This window comes from Halichoeres trimaculatus, unplaced genomic scaffold (genome assembly GCF_033239565.1).
Source record: "Halichoeres trimaculatus isolate MK-OKI-2021-1 unplaced genomic scaffold, fHalTri1.1 fHalTri1_scaffold_19, whole genome shotgun sequence".
NCBI classification, from domain to species: domain Eukaryota; kingdom Metazoa; phylum Chordata; class Actinopteri; order Labriformes; family Labridae; genus Halichoeres; species Halichoeres trimaculatus.
The window spans coordinates 2,272,765-2,294,838 of NW_027437197.1; the positions used below are offsets into that span (position 1 = coordinate 2,272,765).

The 22,074-nt window shown below is 43.7% G+C and overlaps 1 protein-coding gene across 1 annotated transcript in view; it reads right to left on the reverse strand.

Annotated features, from left to right (window-relative positions):
• klf7b (Kruppel like factor 7b) overlaps nt 1-19,892 on the reverse strand; it is a 90,579-nt gene extending 70,687 nt beyond the window's left edge. Inside the window, exon 1 of the mRNA XM_074695511.1 lies at nt 19,432-19,892. Within this exon, the coding sequence (XP_074551612.1) occupies nt 19,432-19,533 (102 nt within the window). The 5' untranslated portion in view covers nt 19,534-19,892. The remainder of the gene's footprint in view (nt 1-19,431) is intronic.
• Between the last annotated feature and the right edge of the window lie 2,182 nt (nt 19,893-22,074).

A 22,074-nucleotide genomic window follows, 5' to 3' on the forward strand; every position in this document is an offset into this window, starting at 1 on the left:
TGGTGGCGGATGCACTAAGCCGCGAGCCATTTGTTCAGCCGAGTTTGCTCCAGCGCCTCGTCAAAGTCCCTTACGGTGCGCTTTTGGAGGAGGCTAACGCTATAGACTCAGATTGTGTGCAAGATGCTTTTCGTTGGTCCTGTGAGCCTCCAACACTGCCACATACTCACCATCAGCCTACTTCGGCCTGCAGAGCTGCTGTTTCTGCTGTTTTGAGAGAGTCTCTGAACCAGGACAAGTTGCCTCCTCAAGCCTTCCTCTTGCCTCAACTCGTTCAGTCTGTTCAACCACCTGAGCTGTCTGAGATTCGTCCTTTGCCAAAAGACAAGCTGATGGATGCACAACGTGCTGACCCTTGTTTAAGTCGTGTTCTCCTGTTTGTCGAACGTCAGAGGCGCCCATCAAGACGAGAGCGTTCACATGAGCCTGCTGAAGCTCTCAGGCTTCTCAGACATTGGGACAAGCTGACAGTCAAGAATGGTGTTCTTTATCGTGTCTCAAAAGATCCTGTTACTATGAAAAAGACTTACCATTACGTTGTGCCCTCTGCCCTGAGAGAAGTGGTCCTTAAAGGTGTGCATGATGAGGCAGGTCATCAAGGCCAAAGACGAACTCTCTATCTGACTAGACAAAGGTTCTATTGGCATGGGATGGAGAGAGACGTGAGAGGCTATGTGAAGTGCTGTCGCCGCTGTGTGTGTAGTAAGTCTCCTGAGCCTGAGGCCAGAGCCCAACTTGAGAGTGTGACCACATCCAGACCTCTAGAGTTGGTCTGCATTGATTTCTGGTCAGCTGAGGACTCCTCCAACAAGTCGCTTGATGTGCTCGTGGTTACTGACCACTTTACTAAGCTAGCGCAGGCGTACCTGTGTCCAAACCAGTCAGCCAAGATTGTTGCTGAACAGCTCTGGAACAACTTCTTCTGTGTTTATGGCTTTCCTGAGAGGATACACTCAGATCAAGGTGCTAATTTCGAGAGCAGTCTGATTGCAGAGATGCTGAAAGTTGCTGGTGTTCAAAAGTCACACACGACACCTTACCATCCCATGGGCAACGGTGCTGTGGAGAGATTTAATCGCACCCTTGGAAATATGATCAGAGCACTTTCCCCAAAAGCCAAACACAGATGGCCTCGACTGCTGAAATCTCTCACCTTCTCTTACAACGCTACAGTGCATGAGACCACTGGTTTCGCCCCGTTTCAGCTGATGTTTGGCAGAACTCCCAGGCTGCCTGTTGATGTGATGTTTGGATCTGTCCTCATGGATGATCGGGTGGTGGACTATGATGACTATGTGCAGAGTCTCAGACGTGACCTAGCAGAGGCTGTGAGAGTTGCACAGGCCTCCGCTTCCAGACAGCAGCAGAAACAAGCAGATTATTACAACAAGAGGTTCAAAGGAGCTGCAGTTGAGATTGGAGACAGAGTCTTGCTGGCTAACAAAGGCGAAAGAGGAAAAAGGAAACTGGCTGATCGCTGGGAAAACCGCCTTTACACTGTTGTGGAGAAACATGACAACACTCACACCTTCAGGATAAAGAACAGCGCTACAGATCAGGAGAAAGTTGTCCACAGGAACCTCATAATGCCCGTCAACTTTTTGCCAGTTCGCTCTGAGGATGAGGATGGTTCCGGTTTAAGTGATCTTACCACTGGAGCTACTGATGACTCGCTGCAGGATGTTGATGCTACAGGTTCAGTTGCACTGCCTGACTGTGAGCCTATGGACAGAACTGTGTCGTGGATCTCCCAACTGCCAGCTTCCACTGGGGATCACCAACCTCATTCTCCTGATGCACCTTTGACTGTTGGCTTGGATGAGACTGTTGACATACCTGACATGACCATTGATGTGCCTGTTGACACTAGCTCTCTTGCGGACCTCTCTGATTCTCGACCTGTGACTTCGGTACACGGACTTGAGACACATTCTTTGAACACGGGTGGTGTGGTCTTATCTGAGGCAGGAGAAGGTAACCCCACCATTCCCTGCAGTGGTAGAGCAGTGAGTGTTAACACAAGATATGGGAGGGTCGTGAGGCCTGTTATGAGGCTTATTCAGCAAATGCAACAAAAGGTTTTTGTTGGACACTAGTTTTATGTCATGGAGTTTTGTTATGACTATTGGGACAGTATTTTGGTTCTCTTTTGTACAGAAACCATCTCTCTTACTTATGTGTGAGTGATCTTGTTAAGTATGAGACGTGATGTGGTTTGTCAGTACTGTGTAATTTATGTGATACCTGGTTGCTTAACATGTAAGAAGGCATGTTTTCCTATGGGTGCTGGAAGGATTAGCTCCCCTTCCTCATTCTAATTCTTTGGGAATGGTCGTTGACTGGATTACTGGGTATTTGTAATACAAACAGTACTGTATACAAATGATATGTATTTTTTTTTTCTTTTCTTCTTTTTCTATGGTTGTATGTATATATGTTTGGTTGGTACCTGATGTGTTTTTGGTTCCGGGTGTCCTCACGAGTCTTGCGCATTTAATTTTTTTTAGATGGGCAAGTGGAGATCAGCAAGGGGGAATGTAGTGGAGTAAGATTCCACTTGCCATCTCGTTTTATGAGATGCCTTTGTTTTGTTTCATGTGTTGTTTTAGTCTTGTAAATGTAAGTGTGTATCCACGGGGAGCTAGTGTGGCGTCAGCGCCCTCTATTGGCGCCCGTGCAGACTTGGGTGGTGCAGCCCGTGTTTCCATGCCAGTCTGTATGTTGCCATCCTCGTGGTAAGTCACTAAGTTTACTAGTTCAGCTAAATGTCTTTTATACTTTTGTTTTCTTATGTAAATGTCATGCCTCTGTGTTTGACATGTGTAAAAAATAACTTTGGGTTTGGTTTTAGGAGTTTCTGGTGGTTTTAATATTTTGTTTACCTTGTTAGCTCCACCATGTGCTGTGGAATCCTGTTTGAATGTGAACAAACTCCGGTGTAGCATCATAGCTCTGTTCTTATATGTTGTTGTTCTGTTTTAGCTCTACACTGAATGCCCAAGACGACGAGAGACATAAAAATTCCCTCTGTGTTTATCAGGTACTGCCTTACTTTGTCCGCTGTTATATATATTACCACGCCAGTCTGTATGTTGCCATCCTCGTGCTCTACACTGAATGCCCAAGACGACGAGAGACATAAAAATTCCCTCTGTGTTTATCAGATTAAACGGCAAGTTGGTGCCAGAGACATATGAAGCTTTTGTCTGATCCATCACACAACGCAACGACGAGTACACAGCCGCTACACAGAATCAGGTACTTTTTTAGATACAGACTGAATTCTGTCTGTGGTTCCAGGCACCGATTCACGTAAAATCAAAAGGCACCATTGTTTATTTACTTAAACACATCCCTGTGACTGTAAGGGACTGGAAGAGTAACTAACTAACTATACTTCTATACTTCTCTCTCTCCTCTATCTGTCTCTCTCTAAACTTAACACAGTCTCTTCAGATGTCTGTCTAACATGAGTCTGGTTCTGTCCGAGGTTTCTGCCTGTTAAAGGGAAGTTTTTCCTCTCCGTTGTAACTTGCTAAATGCTGCAAAGTCCTGTACTCATGGTGGATTAAGATAAGATCAGACTCCTTATCTTTTCTTGACGTTGGGTTTCTGCTAATAAAACTGTATTAACATTTATTGGTCTAGCCCTTTGAATTTTTTTGTAAAGTGTCTTGAGATAACGTTTGTTATGATTTTACAAATAAAGATTGATTGATTGATTGAAGAGTAGGAGATTTTCCATGCCGGGCATTAATGTGTGTAATGTTACATTGAAAAACTTTGAGATTTCATTATTAAACAAATGAGGAATGCCCAAAATTATTGGCACATTATCGGTATCGGAAGATATTGGCTTTAAAAAAATACACACCAAACTGTGTTGATATTATTAACCAATAGATTAATGAGCTGAAGCTGCATTTTTGGCACTTTTTGTGATTTTTTTACACAGTCCAGATTGAGTTGTTCCTCATTTTGCTCCTGTTTTAAGTTAAACATGAATTTAAGCCTTTAAGTCTTTAAGGTGAACGTAAACAAGCATCATCCAGCTTTCATGTTGGATTTTTCTTTAGGATATTTTGTTTGAAAGCATTCATCATAAATGAATATAAAGTTTTAAGTATACATTTTTTTTATTTTACACAAGAAATGAACATTACATCACAAATCTAAACGTCCCAGATCTTCATCCTCCGTCTGCCTCAACATTCCCCCCAGCCGCTTGACCACCATGGGAACCAGAGCCTTCAGTCGCTCTGCTCCCCGTCTCTCGAACTCCCTCCCACCAGACATCCGTGATATTGACTCATTGACTGTTTTCAAATCCCGCCTGAAAACCATCTACTCCACCTGGCCTACTTAACCTGACAGTCCCCCATTCATCTTATCTTTTAAATCATTTTTCTTTTTTAACTTTTGTTAAAATGTTTTTAAACTATGTTTTGTACAGCGTCATTGGGTGTCTTGAAAGGTGCCTTTAAATAAAATGTATTATCATTGTTAGTATTCATATTAAATCTGATAAGAGTTTGCACCATAACACAATACGCTACTTCCAAAACAGAAGAGAAGAGAGTTGATTTCTGCAATTATGTGTGCAGAAAAAATATCAGCATCAGTATCATTCTCTTGAAAATGAGTTGTTAGATATCGACATTGATTTTGGGAAAAAAAAAAAATGAAGCCCTAAAACAAAGGTACATAGAATTGGTACCATTGAGTACTGATACCAATTGTCAGGTACAGGGCATCTGTACCTTATTGTTTCAAATATGAAAGGTACCCATCCCGACAAACTAGTTTCAAAAACTCCCATAACTTTTTAAAAGTGAGGATGTTTTTCGGATGGAGCAGGGGCTCAAACTGCACTGGTCTAACCGACAACACTCACAGTAGAGCAGCAGAGGAGGGGGAGGGGCGGATTGAGTGAGAGGAGCACACCTGGAGAAGAGAAACTGAAACTTAAGTATGGGCACAGACATGAGGCGCTGCAGGATACAAATGCTTCTCAGAGATATTTGTACGTATGTCATTTTTGCTCATAGTTTCTGTCTTATGGTGGCGAATTCATGTTTCTCTGCTTTCTGTATCATGCACGGCGGAGTTAACACACACTCACACACACACACACTGAGAGTGTTGTGTCACAGATGTGCATGAATCATAAAATCAACCAATTTTGGATCCAAAACGGCAAAATTTGCTTTAAGGTGACATCTGAGTTAGTTTTCCAGTGGTGCATGCTAGGACATTTGCAGACTTAGCTCCCTCATGGTATGAAGCATGCAACAATGATCCGTTAGCAGCGAGCAGCCGAGGAGTGGAGTCATGTTTTCACCTCCTCAGAGCGCGTTGATCGGTCTTTGTTTAAATGTTTGTCTGACTCTGAAACTGAGCGCGCTCCGATCCACCTCTGCCCTCCTCCAGCAGCAAGTGTGTGTGTGTGTGTGTGTGTGTGTTTGCCTGTGTTTGAGTGTGTTTATGCGTGTGTATCCTGGGACGCTGACTGCCAAATGTAGGCCTAGCCAGGCTCTCACACACACACACACACACACACACACACACACACACACACACACACGCTTCCTCTGCTCGTGTCAACATCCTTTGCACACTATGAATGATGTCATTACCCAAACACACACACTGTACATGTGACTACTGTGTGTGTGTGTGTGTTTGCTTTGCTGGATGTTGGTTCTCAAAGGAGCTGAGAAGCAAAGAGACAGGAAGAGGGCGTGTTTCCGTCCAGATGTGAAGATACCAAAACAAATTACCAAAATAAAAGCCCTGCAGAGTGAAAACACGAACACGTGTGTGTGTGTGTTTGCGTTTTTAAAACTCGATAAATATTTCACCGAGCGCTGCAGAAACTCCTCTCAAACATCATCAACGTGCTGCGTTTGAGTTCATTTTATGAGCTGTTTCGTTTCCTCACGCTCTTATTTTCCTAACCGCTTGGTTTTATTCTGAATTTTGGGAGATTTCTGGAAAGTTTTTGCTGCAGCAGGAAAGAAGGGGAGAAAATAAAGTCAGAGTTTATTTGGAAAATGTTTTTTTTCCTCCATCAGACGGTGTTTCTGTTTCTTCTTCTCCTCTTTGCTGACTCAGACCGCACCGAGATACTTTCGCTAAATTTAGCTGTTTGCAACATTCCTCGTCTTTTATTCTGTGTTTAACTGTGAAGAATCAAAATGAGCATAAACAAAAGGATGTTTGGGAGGCAGACATGAGGGAGGAGGAGGAGGAGGAGGAGGAGGAGGAGGAGGAGGAGGAGGAGGAGGAGGAGGAGGAGTGGGGTGAGGAGAGAAAGGGAGAGGGCTGGATGGATTCCAGGTCACAAGGCTTTATCCCTGAGCCAATCGGTCTGCAAACACTGGCTCAGCAGGATGTAGACACACACACACACACACAGCACAATGCACCTGTGTGTGTGTGTGTGTGTGTGTGTGTGTGTCAACACAGCACCGCCTGAGATCACCAGGAGGATTTCTCTTAATAAAAAGGAATCAAATCAAACCCTCCCGGCTGTTCTTTTCCCGAATAACTTCCTGAATCTGAGCGAGCGTGTTTGAGCAGGAGCGCCACAGAAAACAGAGGAGTGATCGATGAACCAACACCAGCTGACGTCTCCTCCAGAAATTTACTGAAATGTTGTTTAAAGCTGACACAAAGCGTGAGTCAAGAACACTAAAAATAAAGATGTTTTTGTTGCAAACTGTGCAGAAAGCTCGAGCAGCTCATGGAAATGATTCAGAGTGAAAACATCCCGCTGAAACTTTCCCTGGAAACGACTCCACGCTTCCAACGAATTTCTTTAACCTTCTGGTCTGAGTTTCACTTTACGCTGCAGTCTGCTACTCTGTTTTCTTTCCTGCTGGTTTTTGTCTCAGCAAAAGTAAAAGTAAAAGTGATAATTTAAACTTTAAAGAGTGGTCTAGCGCTTGAAGAAGAGCTTAAATCACAGGATTACTGTGATTCGACATGTCTTTGAATCAACCAATCAGATCGTTTTTGCGGCTCAAGGTGAAAGTTATTTACATATTGGAAGGATGGGCCTTAAACACCAAGGAAGAGATCCTATAGCTCCGCCCAGGCCTCGTGAGGGCTGACCAATCAGATGGAAGAGGGTTTGTGGAGCAACTGGCATCCTTAAAAAGACAGCAGCCAAAACAAAGTGTTTCAGTAAGAGAAACATAATTTCTTGTTGATGCTGAAAATCATGTAAAGATACTACAGGGGGACCCAAGGGACAAAATAAAGACTAAGAACAAAGCATGATACCCCTCTTTAATGTACCAAAGTGTGCCCTTCATGTGTAATACAAACTTTCTTGATTCATGATTTGTTATGTAAGATAGAGAAACAATGGTAAACTTAATGACAACAACTTTGTAAGACGACAACAGTGGAGGAGGCTTCTGGAGAGACCTTAAAAAGACAGTGGCTTAAATATCGTATTTCTAAGAGTGGGTTTCAGTGACACCAATCTTTTTTTTTTTGCGCTGTTAATCGTTTAAGACAACTAAAACACTGTTTAACTCAATAAAAACTGTTTTTTTAAGCATGGCAACAGTGGAGGAGGCTTCTTGAGAGACCTTAAAAAGTCAGCAGCTAAAAGAAAGTATTTCAGTAAGAGAAAAATAGTTTTTTTGTTGTTGATGCTAGTCATGATAAGATACTACAGGGGCACCTGAGGGACAAAATAAAGACAACAAACTATGATACCCCTCTTTAATGCACTGAAGCACAAGTTTTTATGTTCAAAATAAACTTTCTGGTTTCACAATTAGCCATTTGAGAAAGAGAAACAATAGTAAACTTAATGACAACAACTTTGTAGGACAGCAACAATGGAGAAGACTTCTGAAGTGACCTTAAAGAGGCAGTAGCTTTAATATTTAAATTCTAACAGCGGGTTTCAGTGACACCAATCTGATATTTTCTGAGCTGTTAATCATTTAAAACAACTAAAACACTGTTTAACTCAATGAAAACTTTTTAAGCACAGCCACAGTGGAGGAGGCTTCTAGAAAGACCTTAAAGAGACAGTAGCTTAAATATCGCTTTCTAACAGTGGGTTTCAGTGACACCAATCTGATATTTTCTGAGCTGTTGATCATTTAAAACAACTTAAAGACTATCAAACTCAATGAAAACCTTAATTTAAGCATGGCAACAGTGGAGGAGGCTTCTCGGATGCTTCATTAAACAGCAGCTAAAATGTGGAATTTATTACAGAAGCTTTCAAGGACGTTAAACTGGTGAGTTTTGAGGCGTAAAGAGACAAAATGAAGACTAAACAGACCAGGATACCCCCTCTTTAAAGTCAAAAAATCAAATCGACATGATGGACGAGCTCCTTTGAACGACTTTTAGGTTGATTTTAGCGCCCTCCAGTGTGGTTAGATGTCTTCCTGATCTCTTTTAACCATCAGATTTGTCACTCTTTGAGAATCTTTGCTGTTTGCGCTTTAAAAAAAGCTTGAAGCTGATCACTGCAGCAGTTTTAGACACAAAGACATGAGCTGCTCTGAATACCTGCCTCCACCGACACCACAGACCAGAAACTGATTCAGGTTTCCTCGTCTGACAGCCGATCACAACCAAACAAACTCATTTCCTGAAATGTTGGGCTCTGATAAACACGGAGGAATCAATAAACGTAAAGCAACTGGTGACAAAGGATGATTCACACGCAGCAGCAGCAGCAGCAGCAGCAGCAGCTCCTCGTGCGCTGCAGGCGTGCAGAGATGAATGGCTAAATCTCCTTGTAAACTGGAGTAATCAGGCTCGCTGGTGAATGGTGCTGGAGAGCTGCCCTCCATAGAGAAGCACTCATCTTGAAAGATCAGGCCGATGGTTTTCACAGTAAACGCTCTCCCTCCATCACCAGCGCACTTCATTTGTTCTGCTTTCCTGCCGCAGCAGCCTGACTGCTCACTTTCTTATCTAATCTCTGCCACCGTAGACTCAACGCCTTATTCACTTACTGAATTATGGGCTCTGGGGCGAGAGCGTGTGAGCGTGTGTGTGTGTGTGTGAGTGTGTGTGTGAGGGGGGTGTTCAACTCGAGTGATTTCAAATTATGAGGAAAGAACAATAACTGTGTGTGAGTGTGTGTGAGTGTGTGTGTTGGGGGAACGATAAAAAAGAAAATGAATGAATGCAGTGATTAGAGCGGCTCATAAGGAGGAAAATATTGGCAGCAGCTCCCACGCTGCAAAAAGTGACGAGTCAAGTTATCCTGAGGACGTCCTGTTTTTAACACCTCCTCTCTTTAAAGCGTCTGACGCTCGTCTAATGAAACGTGATGTTTATCGTCTCGTACGGCTAATAAAGAGCTGCACAGCTGCACGCTCATCAATCATACTTCAGACTTCACTCTGCAGAGATCGGCCTGTCAGAGTCACAGCAGGCTGAGCTCACTCCCAGCATGCATTGGGCAAGAGGCAGGTCACCCTGCACAGGTCGCCAGTCAATCACAGTCGACACATGAAGACGGAGCAGACGGGGCCTGGTGGGTTTGGTGAAAACGAAATCACAGCGGAGAGGAGACCCAGCTTTAATTTAATTTAATGCTTTAAATCTTTAATTTTACAAAAGGTGAGGATGACGCTGCTCTCTAAAGATCTGAGTTAGCCCTGCAGGTATCGTGCTGGCTCCACAGACCCTCACACAGGGGCCCCCGCTGAGCCTCTGCTCCTCCCAGGATCAGACTTGTATGTCTCTGTCATCAAATGCTGCAGGTTTTTGAATTTGGACTTCAACTTCATAACTTTCCACCAAAATACTCAGTATTTTTAGTATTTTTATTATTCAAACAAACTGTTTTCTACTTTATTTTCCTGAATTTTGTAACTTAGCGTCTAAAGTTTTGGTGCACTGTCTGTTTCCTCATCTTGTTTACTGCTCGTTGTGCCTTAAATTGCGTCTCAGGGATAAATAAAGTTTTTTAAATTGCATTTGCGACAGACATTTGCATGTAACTTTACTTTAAGTCATGCAGATTTCTCCTTTTCCAAACCATCTGCATCCATTCAAAACACCCTGACACACTCAGAATCTGTGTTTCTGTAGTCACCACTAGGGGGCGACTCCTTTGGCTGCAGAATAATCTAATATCAAAACCCGCGTTTCCACCAAGCAGTCTGGTTCGGTTCAGTATGGTTTGGCACGGTTTGGTTTAATTAAGCCTGATCCCGTTTGCGTTTCCACAGCAAACTGTGCCCTCTCTTAGTAGGCGGCGTGTAAGCTGGATGCTGAAAGTGCGACACAGTTTACCCCGATAATAAATCCAACAAAGACGAAAAACATGACACAGTAAACAAAGATCAACGATGAAGACATGCAGCATTTCGCCCTCTCCGTGATTGGCATGTAGCTCTTTGATACAAAGAACAATCAAACTTTGTTTCAGAGAAGTCTGTGAGCCACCAGGAACAGGAAGTGATGATTCTTTTGACCAATCAACGGTCTGCAGTGTTGTAGCTCCACTTTCTGAGAGTGGATCGGTTCAGTCTGGCACCCATATGAAAGGGTCCCAAAAAGTGTGACGGCTCGTCTCAGTTATTTGGGGATCTGTCCCGTGATAAGTCAGTGGAAACGCCACAAAATGCGCGCCGTACTGAGACGAACCAAACCGGTCTGCTTGGTGGAAACGCGGCTAAAGTGACCTATGAAAGAAAAAAGCTGGATCTGAACTAATTTTTCACCTCAGTTAACATTTTGAATAATAATTTTAGAGTGTTGAGCAAAAGTTTCATCATGGCATCATGTTTAATGTATAAACTAAAGTCACGTTTGTAATCAGACGGTAAAGCTGGGTACACTCTGGTGAAGTGGTTCCCAAAGCGTGGGTCATGAAACGCCAGTTTATAATTTCACATTTTACCCACAAGCGTGAAAAACAAACAGAATTAGTGAAGGCGTAACTATTTGTTTTAACAACGATTCATTTCGTATCATGATTCGTGATTTCCGATACGATTCAAGGATGATATTGGTTCGTTTAAACGATACAATCGGAAACAATTCAGTGACTTTTCAGCCATAATTTAACCAGTGTGACTGTGAAATAAATACCTGGTCAGTGCAGCTGAAGTTTCCTAGCTTTCTGTTGATTCATGAATCAGGTGTAAATTATTCATGGACATCAACAAACAACAATTAACGGCAAGATAATTAAGATTTTCTTTGAACAAAGTGCAACAAAAACATCCGTAGAAAGTCTGAGGTTGACATACGGAGACAACACAATCGATTTTTCAGGACAACTTGCCGAGCACAGATCGATGGAGCTGGATCATAGGAATATAAATCGATATATTGATGTAGTAGATTAATTTTTCCTTCCATAAAACCAGGAGTTAATGAAAGAAAATGAGGATCTGACCTCCTGCTGAGCTTCTAAGAAAAGTCTGAGAATCACCGAGGTCAACTTTATGGCGACCCGTATTATAGTCATTAAGGTAATTCACTGTGGCCCGGTTGGGCCGTGATAACAGTCCTTACAGGTGATGATACGTTCGAGCGGCTCCAGCTCTGTTTACTGACAGAAAGAAGGAGTCACCGAGGACAAAGAGACAGATTTGACTCTTTACCTCAAACGTTTTCCTCCTCTGCTTCATAAATCCAGGAAACGTGACACAAACACTCAGTTTGTGACATTTAATGAACTATTTCCTGACATTTAATCTTTTTTACATAATCACTCCTTCCTGTCTTTTTTTAAAGTCCCTCTTTGTTGCTCTTCTCCTCCTTCCTCCTTTTCTCTCCATTCCTTTGTTTTTCTCACGTCTTCCTCTTTTTGCTGTGATCATGAGGAAGCAGCTGTGCACCACAGACAATTACATAACTCTGTGTGTGTGTGTGTGTGTGTGTGTGTGTGTGAGTGTGTGACACAGGAAGAGTGGCAACAAGAGAGGAACAGGAGGATGGAGCTCCTAAAACAGCCTCGTCTTTCCTGACCGGCCTGCGTTTCGTCTCCTGACCTCTGCTCGTGTGTTTGGTTTCCTCCTCTCCTCCTCCGTCTCTACCCGTCATCCCTCCATCCATTCTGCCCCCGTCCCTACACGCAGGGTTACTGGGCTGTGAAATGTGAAAAACTGCAGCATGCATGGCAATTCATTATCTTGTCAAACTTCCCAGGGCCGGCCTGGAGCCACGGGTGGGGGGAGAGGCGAGGAGCAGCGAGGAGCGGCGAGGAGCGGCGGCCCCGCGCGGTGCTTCAGCGGGTTAACAGGTTAGCTCTGAGGAGCTACTCGGCTCAGCTCAGTATCCGGCTTTCATCCTTTGTTTCACGCAGCATTTGGTTTGTTTCCACTTTGAATAGCAGCAAAAACAGGTTATGTGTGTGATCGGCCTGTGTCTCACTGATGAGTTTAAAGGTGCAGTGCGTAGAAATGAGAATTTAGCGCCTTTTCATGGACAACTCACATGTTTCCTCTCCTTTTAGTCGTTGTCTGTCCTGGTTTCTCTTCATTTCTTCCTGATCTTTTTGGACCAAAATGTGACGATGTTTGGGATTGAAAATGCTCTCAATAATAGGGATGTCCTGATCCGATACACTGATTGGTATCGGCGTCGATATGGCTGTTTTTTTAGGCAAGCATCGAATTATGTTATGTAATCGGGACCAGTTCAAGTTCTCATGTGTTTTCAGCACCATCACACTTTACGGCTGCTGTAAATCAAACCCACAGACTGTATAAAACATGGAGGAAGTCTCCCTGACATCACCCATCTGTTACTGAAATGGAAAACGAAGCAGATCGGCTATCTCGGCCATATTGGTAGGGGCAAGGGCTTCGCATACAGCTATAGGGCGACTGTCGGTCACGTGACCCTGAGCTGTGCCTCTGATTGGGCGAGCTCGGGATCTTAATATCCTCTGAACGGAGTTAGAAAAAATTCTTTGATTCTTCATTTACTACGAGATCATTCAACGAAGGACAGGCTTTAAAGGGGAAACATATCGGGTTGGCACTGGAACATATCATAAAAAAATCAGATCTGATCAGTAGTCAATGCGTGTACATTTAAAACTCTGCAGATTACCCAGAATTCAGAGGCACATCTGGTCTTTAACCAGCCCAAAACAGCACTTTGGCTTCCAGTAGCAGCTCCAATCAAATCCAAAGCTCTTCTTCTGGCTTACAAAACACTGACAAGACCAGCTCCTGCCTACCTGGGGTCCCTCATCCAGGTCTACACTCCTGAAAGACACCTGGTGCTCCCAGCCCAGCGCGGCTCCAAATCACTAGCCAGACTCTTCTCCTCTGTTGTTCCCAAATGGTGAAAGAATTACCTAACTCTATACGATCCACAGAGTCCCTTTCTACTTTAAAGTGATACTCCAGGATGGAACAAGTTGGGTCCTATCACAAGGTTTAGGGCAGAAATTACCCCTACAGCAGTGTTTTTGTGCAGCAGAAGCCCAGAGCGCTCGCACCAAACACCCCCTCCCTGCTCCTCTGCTGGTTTCCTCTGCACTCAGACGGGACCATATTTTACTTGACCAAAAACACAAATAAACGGACTCACACTGAAAAAATCTGATATGGGTCTGCATTCACGCTTTATTTAGAGAATTTTCAGCGCGTTACTTTCACACAAAAACACCGCTAAATAAGGCTCTAGTTCTCATCGTGTCGTAAAACAGCGCTACCTCCGCTGCAGAGCCACAGCTGGCTACGAGGCGCGCGTGGGGTGCCAGATATAAACAAGCACAGGTAGTCTGCCAGTATACCTTTAAGAGACTCATCTGGACTTACTTAGGCCCTTAATCTGAGCCTTCTCCTCTTTGTCCTCAGGGGGAGAATGGGTCAGAAGGTCTCAGACTCAGCTCTTAGGGAATTTTCAGCACTAATTACTGAACATTGCCAAAGGTTGAAGTATATTGTTGCAGTAGTTAATTGTGGTTTGTTTGCTTGATTATTCTACATTATTAAACAAAAAAATCCTGCTCTTAATGGGAGCACCTGCAGCTAACTTGTAGCGCTGTTGTTGCACTAACTAGGTTTTCCGTCTGCCTAAATTCTTGCTTGTGCTGTGCGTCGCTTTGGACAAAAGCGTCTGATTAATCAAACTGTAAAACTGTGAATCGGAAGTCAAAAAGTCTGTACTGGGACATCCCCACTTAATACCAATTCTTTCATTCAAAACATTAAAATATACCCTCTCCTCTTCTTCTTCAACAACAAGTTTTTCTTCTTCTTCTACTGAAAAAATTACGTCCTCTCTCTTCTTCTCTGTCTGACTACCAGGTAGATTTTAGGACCGGCAGACTCAAACTGAAAACCCTGTTTGACTCTTTCTGTCCCCTAAATGCTGCCGTAGACAAACATGGTGGTTTGTTATGTCTGCCTCTGTGAACAGGACCTGCAGTACTGTAAATATAAAAATCTTTTTTCTCACTTAATAAACAGAAAAGGAAAGTTTTACGGCAGTTTGTTCACATCACAAACTGATATAAACATTTCCGTTTCCACTGTTTCTGTTTGGCTAAATGCTACTAGCTTCTACTGCTCCTTCAAAAGGATAAAGTGGAGTTTTCTGTGCTGTAAGGACCAGACATGAAAGGGTTAAAGCCGTTGTGTGTCTGCCTCTGACAGACCACGCTCCTGGGAGATGCAGGGCCGCGTGCTGCAGGCTCCCAGGCCCTGATGGAGACTCTGGGTATCAGTAACACGGAGCCGGTTGATGCATCGTGCTGTAACGACCCCGCAGCAAATAAATCAATCAGCTTGAAAAGATCTACAGACACAGCGAGCGCGATTAAGAGTCCAGACGAGAGACGGCGGTGCAGCACGGCGCAGACGCTGCAGACGCTGCAGACGCTGCAGAGAGAGAAATGCTCCAAACGTAAAAAACCTGCGTCAGTTTTCACCTCTAACACACTCCACTCCAGCTCTGCTCAGAAATAAATGGATCAGATCTAATTGGGAAGTCTGGGTATGGTACTTTATCCCTGGACACTCCAAACACACACACACACACACACACACATACACACACACACACACACACACAAATCCCTAAAGCCGTCACATCATCCCAACCTGCAAAGATGCAGCAATTATATGCAGAACATGGGCGAGTGCTGTCAGAGGCAACAAGGCTGATAGACAGCAGAGAGTGTGTGTGTGAGTGTGTGAGTGTGTGAGTGTGTGTGTGTGTGTTTCCACATGTTTAGCCATGATGCAAAGCAGCTGATAAAAGAAGCCTGTCCGAGGAAACAAAGAGCAGGAGCATGATGCAGCGACAGACAGGGAAGATAAATGACGCACACAAATCCTGTTGTTTGTTTGTGTGTGTGTGTGTGTATGTGTGTGTGTGTGTGTACACGTGTGTGTGGCTCGGTCCGTCTGACAGCAAACGGCCAATTACTGTCGAAAGTGGCGGGATGAGTCCTGCCAGACCATAGCTTTCCATTAGTGCATGCCAGCCGAGCGTGTGTGTGTGTGTGTGTGTGTGTGTGTGTGTGTGTGTGTGTGTGTGTGTGTGTGTGTGTGTGTGTGTGTGTGTGTGTGTGTGTGTGTGTGTGATGGAGTGAAATAGGGGATGGAGGGAGACAGAAGGAACAAGAGTGGAAAAAACGTGGGTGTGCCTGCTCTCACTCTGTGTGTGTGTGTGTGTGTGTGTGTGTGTGTGTGTGTGTGTGTGTGTGTGTGTGTGTGTGTGTGTGTGTGTGTGTGTGTGTGTGTGTGTGTGTGGGTCCCAACTGGTGCAGATACATTTGAGGGAGGAAAAAAAATCATCCTTTCCTCTCAGTCGTGGTCGTCCATACACAATAAGCCAGCTCTGAAATACTGAGTGTGTGTGTGTGTGTGTGTGTGTGTGTGTGTGTGTGTGTGAGTGTGTGTGTGAGTGTGTGTGTGTGTGTCTATGGAGAATATGAAACTCAGGCTGTAGTTTGTAGAATCAGAATGGAGACATTTTTTTTTAACAGCTGAATCCAAAAATGTGATGGAGGACGCAGCATTCACAGAATAAGAATCAGGTTAGCACTAGCTTTAGCGTTAGCTTTAGCTCTGTTTACAATGAATGGAGAAGCACATGATGCTGTTAGCTCAGTTTTGCATGCTGCTTTAAAAAGAAAGCTCAAGCATCTTCTACCGGCTTGTAAATGTCAGTTACAGCTTCAATTTTTTTAAAGATCTTATATTGTGCAAAAATCTCTTTATTAAGTCTTTTAGTGAAATTTGTGGGTCTTTGTCTTTCCTCCCAGCCCACAAAATGTGATATTTAATGACCAAACCTGTTCTTAGTAGAGCTTGTTAATGTAAAATCCTGACCTAAAACCAGCTGTTTGGAATTTGGGGATTTGCCGACGTCAACGATTCCTGCCCACTCCCCTTGAGAATGCCAAAGTTGAAGAGCCATCACTGCTCTGTTTTTGGCTGTAAACAGCCACATAGCTCCATGCTCAAGCTTCCCATCTCTGAAGAAGACAGACTAAGTGTCTAGAGTTCATTTATCAGGAAATGTTCCAGCTACACTCAGTAAAACTGTGCATGTGTGTGCTAGTCACTTCACGGCCGACTGCTTTTCCAACTTTGGACAGTCCAACAGAGGGCTAGCCAATAGACTGGTCCTGAATCCAGGCGCATTACCAACCATCCTCCAACAAACCTGGGACCCTGGAAATGTGAGTATTTTAAATGCTGTGTGCTGTGGAGCAGATGGAAGAGCTTTTCCTCAGTGTCCCCCCTGTCTCTGTGTTAGCTTCAGGATGCTAACTTTAGCTGCAGTTAGCCTGTTGTTTTAGCCTGTAATGTTACGGTAAACGAGCTTCACTGTTTTCTAAACATCGTGCACTCGGAGCTCGTGGCGCCGCTCTCAGTGATGTGGAAGAGCGGGGCGGTATCAGCGGTGGCTCATTTACATATGAAGGCCACGCCCACTAAATCAGAGCGTTCTGAACAGAGGGGCTATGAGAGCCTGGAAACAATGCTGCTGTGCTTGATTTATTGGCTTTTTGGACCAAAACATGTTACTACCATTTCATGAAGACATCAATGATCCAGATTAAACTGCAGAAAAGGAGCAGAATATGGGAACTTTAATTATGCATCTGCTATAGCAAGCAAAACAGGCAGTTATTAGCCTTTAGCTAACAACAGGATTAGCGCTGTTTCAAAGGTGGAGGGCATCGTGGTTTGGCATGACCATCCAAGATGAAATATTCAAAAAGAACAGATATTTAAGGGTCAAAGAATCTTTTGGAAAAGTCTGACAATGTCAAGATAAACAGCAAAATGTCTGCAAACTGAATCTAAAAGAAGGTTTGTAGCAGCTGAGTGAAGCTTTATAGGGTGTTGTGGGGATTTTCTGCACAATTCATGACACTGACAGGGGCGTTTCTCAGGGTTACACTTAAGGTGGCACGAGCCCTTAAAAGTCTGATTGGCCACCCTTTGCATGCACTTTTCCCATCTGCAAAATCAGAAGCTAAATGAACAAACTGGACTTTAAAATGCCCGAAAAGCTTCCAGCTTCCTGATATTTTTATTCTTTTTTAGCTAACGCTGTCTCTCTGTTGCACTACGAAACTACAAAACTACAAAATTATGGTTTAAATACACATGAATACGCCGCATAAAAAAAAAAAAAAATCAAGATATGCACCTGATGGTTAAAACATGTCAGCAAAAACTGATTTCAAATGCTACTTTTGAAGAGTTTAGCTGCAGTTTCCTTTCATTTGTGCTCATGCTAAGCTAGGCTAATCATATCTTTGGGTTAACTTTTTAAAACATGCAGCTACAGGAGTGATTTATGTCAGTTTCTGAGAAGAACGAAAAGACAAACTACGCAGACTCCTCTTTCACAGAGTCTGAAAAATGTAAACCTTGTGTCTTGGAGCAAAGTGTGGATAAAGTGAGTGAAATCGCTTTTCGCTCAGGTCTGTATTTCTGTCTCCAGGCTCCGGTTTAAACAGCTTTTCCAGCCGCTCTGTGGAAAATGAGACATGACACGAAAAACCTGAAACTCTACAAAAACCTCTCAATCAATTAACAACATGCTTACAGACAAAAAAAAGGAGGTTAGAGGGGACGAAACGACGAGCTGTTTGGGACTAAAAATAGGATGAGGCTGTGAGAATTTGTGTCAGTAAGACAGTCAGAGAGGAGGGATGACACACACACACACACACACACACACACACAGTCCAGCCCCTTTAAACACACACATCTGACCAATGAGGCACCATGTGAGCAGAATGCAGACACCGTTAGGGATGCTTCAAACCAACCGTCTCCAGTTTGAGGAGAAACTTGAAGGAAAAGAAGAGAAAACTGAACATTTCCTTCCTCAGACGACACAAACGATGACACTACACCAGATTTTCCACATCGCAGAGACACAGACAGATTTCTAGTCGCAGAAAAACCCTCACACAGAGTCCAGTAAATATTCTATAGTAGGTGATGATGTTTTATTCAGCAGGAGCATCTGCAAACAAACAGTGGCAGATGCAGATATATTATTTAAGAAGGAGTCACTCGCTGTTAGGCATGTGTCCATCTCCTGTGGCATCTGTGTGTGTGTGTGTGTGTGTGATAATCCAAACACATCAGGCTGACAGACTGCTCTATCGATCAGATCTGTCACTCTAAAAACAGCCTCTCTCCTCCAGCATCAGCTCCAGACTGCATCACAGATTCTCTTGAAACATCCAAACCAAGGAAACAGAGTCATTTCACAAAAATCTGAAACTTAGGATAAAGATTAATGACATGAAGGTTTGAAAAGCAGAAGAAGAGGAGCTCTAAATGTCAACTTTTCAGAGGTTTAATGTTACAAAACAGCAAATTGAGGATTCTCTAGTGGTCATTTCCAAAATTGCATGAGTCAATCTGCTGAATTTGATCCCTAAGAGATGCTACATTTCCATCTTTTCCATCTTAATCCACATTTCAGGCTGTTTTTCTGCGCCATGTGGGATCATTTCACCATGATTTCCACAGACAACGCGCTCCAGCTGCAGCCTGATCGTTCAAACGGCTTTAAAGGACCCTGAGATGTGTCTCAGGTGAGGCGTGGAGCGCGTGGAGCGCGTGGAGCGCGTGGAGTTGAAAGGTAAACGTGTGGAAGTGGAAAGAGTCTTTTTACGCGTCTTAAAAAACGCGTCTGTGCCATCAGTGCGTAAAGCTCTGTCTGCCCCCCTTCCTCACCCACTCCCACTCTCCCTCTCCCTGTGTGTGAGTGTGTGTGTGTGTGTGTGTGTTTTCTCCTGTCAGCGGACCTCGCCGTGCTCCATGTGAGCGAGGTAGGTAGGAAAAAAAACGCAACTACCGCTGCTGCCGCGGATGCAAAGCGGTAAAAACACTCTCAGAAAACACCCCCCAAACTGCGCCCATGTGACACCTCACCCAGCATCTAAACCCCAGGAAAAGAAAAAGATGATAAAACGCATCTTACCTGCTGCCAGTTCTCCTCCAGGGAAGGCATCGCAGAGAAATAACCAGTGTCATGAACGAGTTGGAGTTCCTGGAAAATACTGTAATTCGCCAACACATCCATGCTTGATGCAAAAAAAAGGAAAAGTCAGTAAAGAAGTCCGGATCCCGAGCGATAAAACGCACTCCTGCTCCTCCTGTGCTCCTCCTGTGCTCCTCTCAGACTTGTCAAATTAAAAGAAAGAAGCGCTGGAAGGATCCAGCCGGTGCAGGAGGAGCGCACCTGAGCACTTTGAAGAAAAAAAAGGAAAAACAGGAAAGAAAGAGTTGATTGTTTTATCTCTATCACTGCTCTCCTCTCCTCTCTGCCTGCGCTATATCACGCCTCTCTCCTCAGTCCGGGATCGGGGGTGCCAGATCTATTTCCGCATTGCCAGATTGCCAGTCGGTCTCCCGTAAAAGCTGCCAGGTTGCCAGGTTTGCTCCGCTTGCAGCAGCAGACTGGACCCCGCTGCAATCCAGGCGACCGGCGCGCGAGGGGAGGGAGCGGGGGGCGGAGCCAGCTGTCACTCACTTTCATGCGTGACCTAATAAGGTAAATGGGGTTGATGATGTCACTAGCGTCCAATTAAGGAGGCGCTGAGACTGAGGGAAGGGGCGGAGCTCTGGGGGATGCAGGCGCGCCATTGGCTGCAGCGCGCTGTCAGTCTGAGAGCGGGTGGCAGTGAGGGGTGAGTTATTTTTAGAGGCCTATATAAAAGCAGCAGCATTCCTCTCTCAGTCATTACAAGCTGCGCAGGCAGAGAGGAGACAAACCACGAGCGCGTTTCCCTCCGCAGCCGAGGAAGCAGCCGCAAAACCGTGAAAACATCCAAAGAGAGAGTTTGGAAGTGATGGTGTGAGGGTGAGGAGCAGCAGCAGGGATCCTGGAGAGAGACGCTGCGTCCTGGGTTTAGTTTCTGTCAGGTTTTACCGCAGAGACTCCTCCATGTGGTCTCCATGTGGTGGAGTCTGCGGAGAGCAGGGAGGCAGAGGAGGGGAGAGCTCAACACGATCCTCCCACCTGTTCACCTTAACACAGCCCCCTCCTCCTCCTTCTTTCTTTCCTTCTCTGGAGGAAATCCAAATCACAGCTTTTTCTGTCGCTTCGCTTCAAATGAAAACTCTCCAGATGTGTCGTCCACACAGCTGCAAAATGTGACTGAACGTTCAGAGAAAAATCCAAAAATCAGCCAGAGAAGTTTATAAAACGAACAGGTCTATCGATCAGAAAATCCCTGTTCCCCAAAAAAACTTCATTTATTTTTTATTTTTAATGAGACGATCGCACAGAGCTACAAACTCAGGTCAGGATGTTTGGTTTCCAGTTTGTGAAAAAATTAAGTTTGTGAAAGGCTCATTTGTACGGTGGCTGGTGGGTGTCAAACATTTCGCAAAAGCCATAACACATATGCGAAAGTGACAACCTGAATGCAAAAGTGACAATAGAAACACAAGAGCAAAAACGCAAACTCAAGAGCAGAAACCATAATGCAAAAGGACGAATGAACGAGCAAAAACATGAATAAAAGAGCAAAAGACCAATGCAAGAGCAAAAACACTACGGCAAAAGAAAAAAAACACGAATGAATGAGCAAAAACACAAATGCAAAAAGCGACAAACAGAAATGCAAAAAGCAGAAACACAAATGAAGGAGCAACAACACGAATGCAGAAACAAAAACACTAATGAATGAGCAAAAACACCAATGCAAGAGCAACAACACAAATGCAAAAGCAAGAAACAGAAATACAAAAGAAAAAACACAAATTAATGAGCAAAAACAAGAATAAAAGAGCAAAAACACCAATGCAAGAGCAAAAGCACGAATGAACAAGCAACAACATGAATGAAGGAGCAAAAGATCAATGCAAGAGCAAAAACACAACGGCAAAAGAAAAAAAACACAAATTAATAAGCAATAACACCAATGCAAGGCCAAAAAAAGCAATGCAATAGCAAAAACACGAATGAGGACCAAAAACACAAATGCAAAAGCTGCAAACAGAAATATAAAAGCAAAAACATGAGTGAAAGAGCAAAAGACCAATGCAAGAGCAAAAACACTAATGAAAAAGAAAAAACATGAATGAATGAGCAAAAACACAAATGAAAGAGCAAAAACATGAATTCAGAAACAAAAACACAAATGCAAAAGCAAAAACAGGAATGAAAGACCAAAAACACAATTGCAAAAGCAACAAACACCAATGCAAGAGCAAAAGCATGAATGAACGAGCAAAAACATGAATAAAAAAGCAAAAACACTAAAGCAAAAGAATAAAAATAACCAATGAATAGCAAAAACACCACTGAAAAAGCAAGAACACAAATGCAAAAGCAAAAACACAAATGCAAAAGCAAAAACACAAATGCAAAAGCAAAAATACAAATGCGAAAGCGAAAACCCGAATGAAAGAGCAAAAACACAAATGCAAAAGCAAACACATGAATGAACAAGCAAAAACATGAATGAAAGAGCAACAACACCAATGCAAGAGCAAAAAAACTAATGCAAAAGCGACAAACAGAAATGCAAAAGCAAAAACATTATTGCAAAAGTGACAACATGAATGCATAGAAGAGGTGAGGTATTCCAACAGACACAGACAAATTGTGAAACTA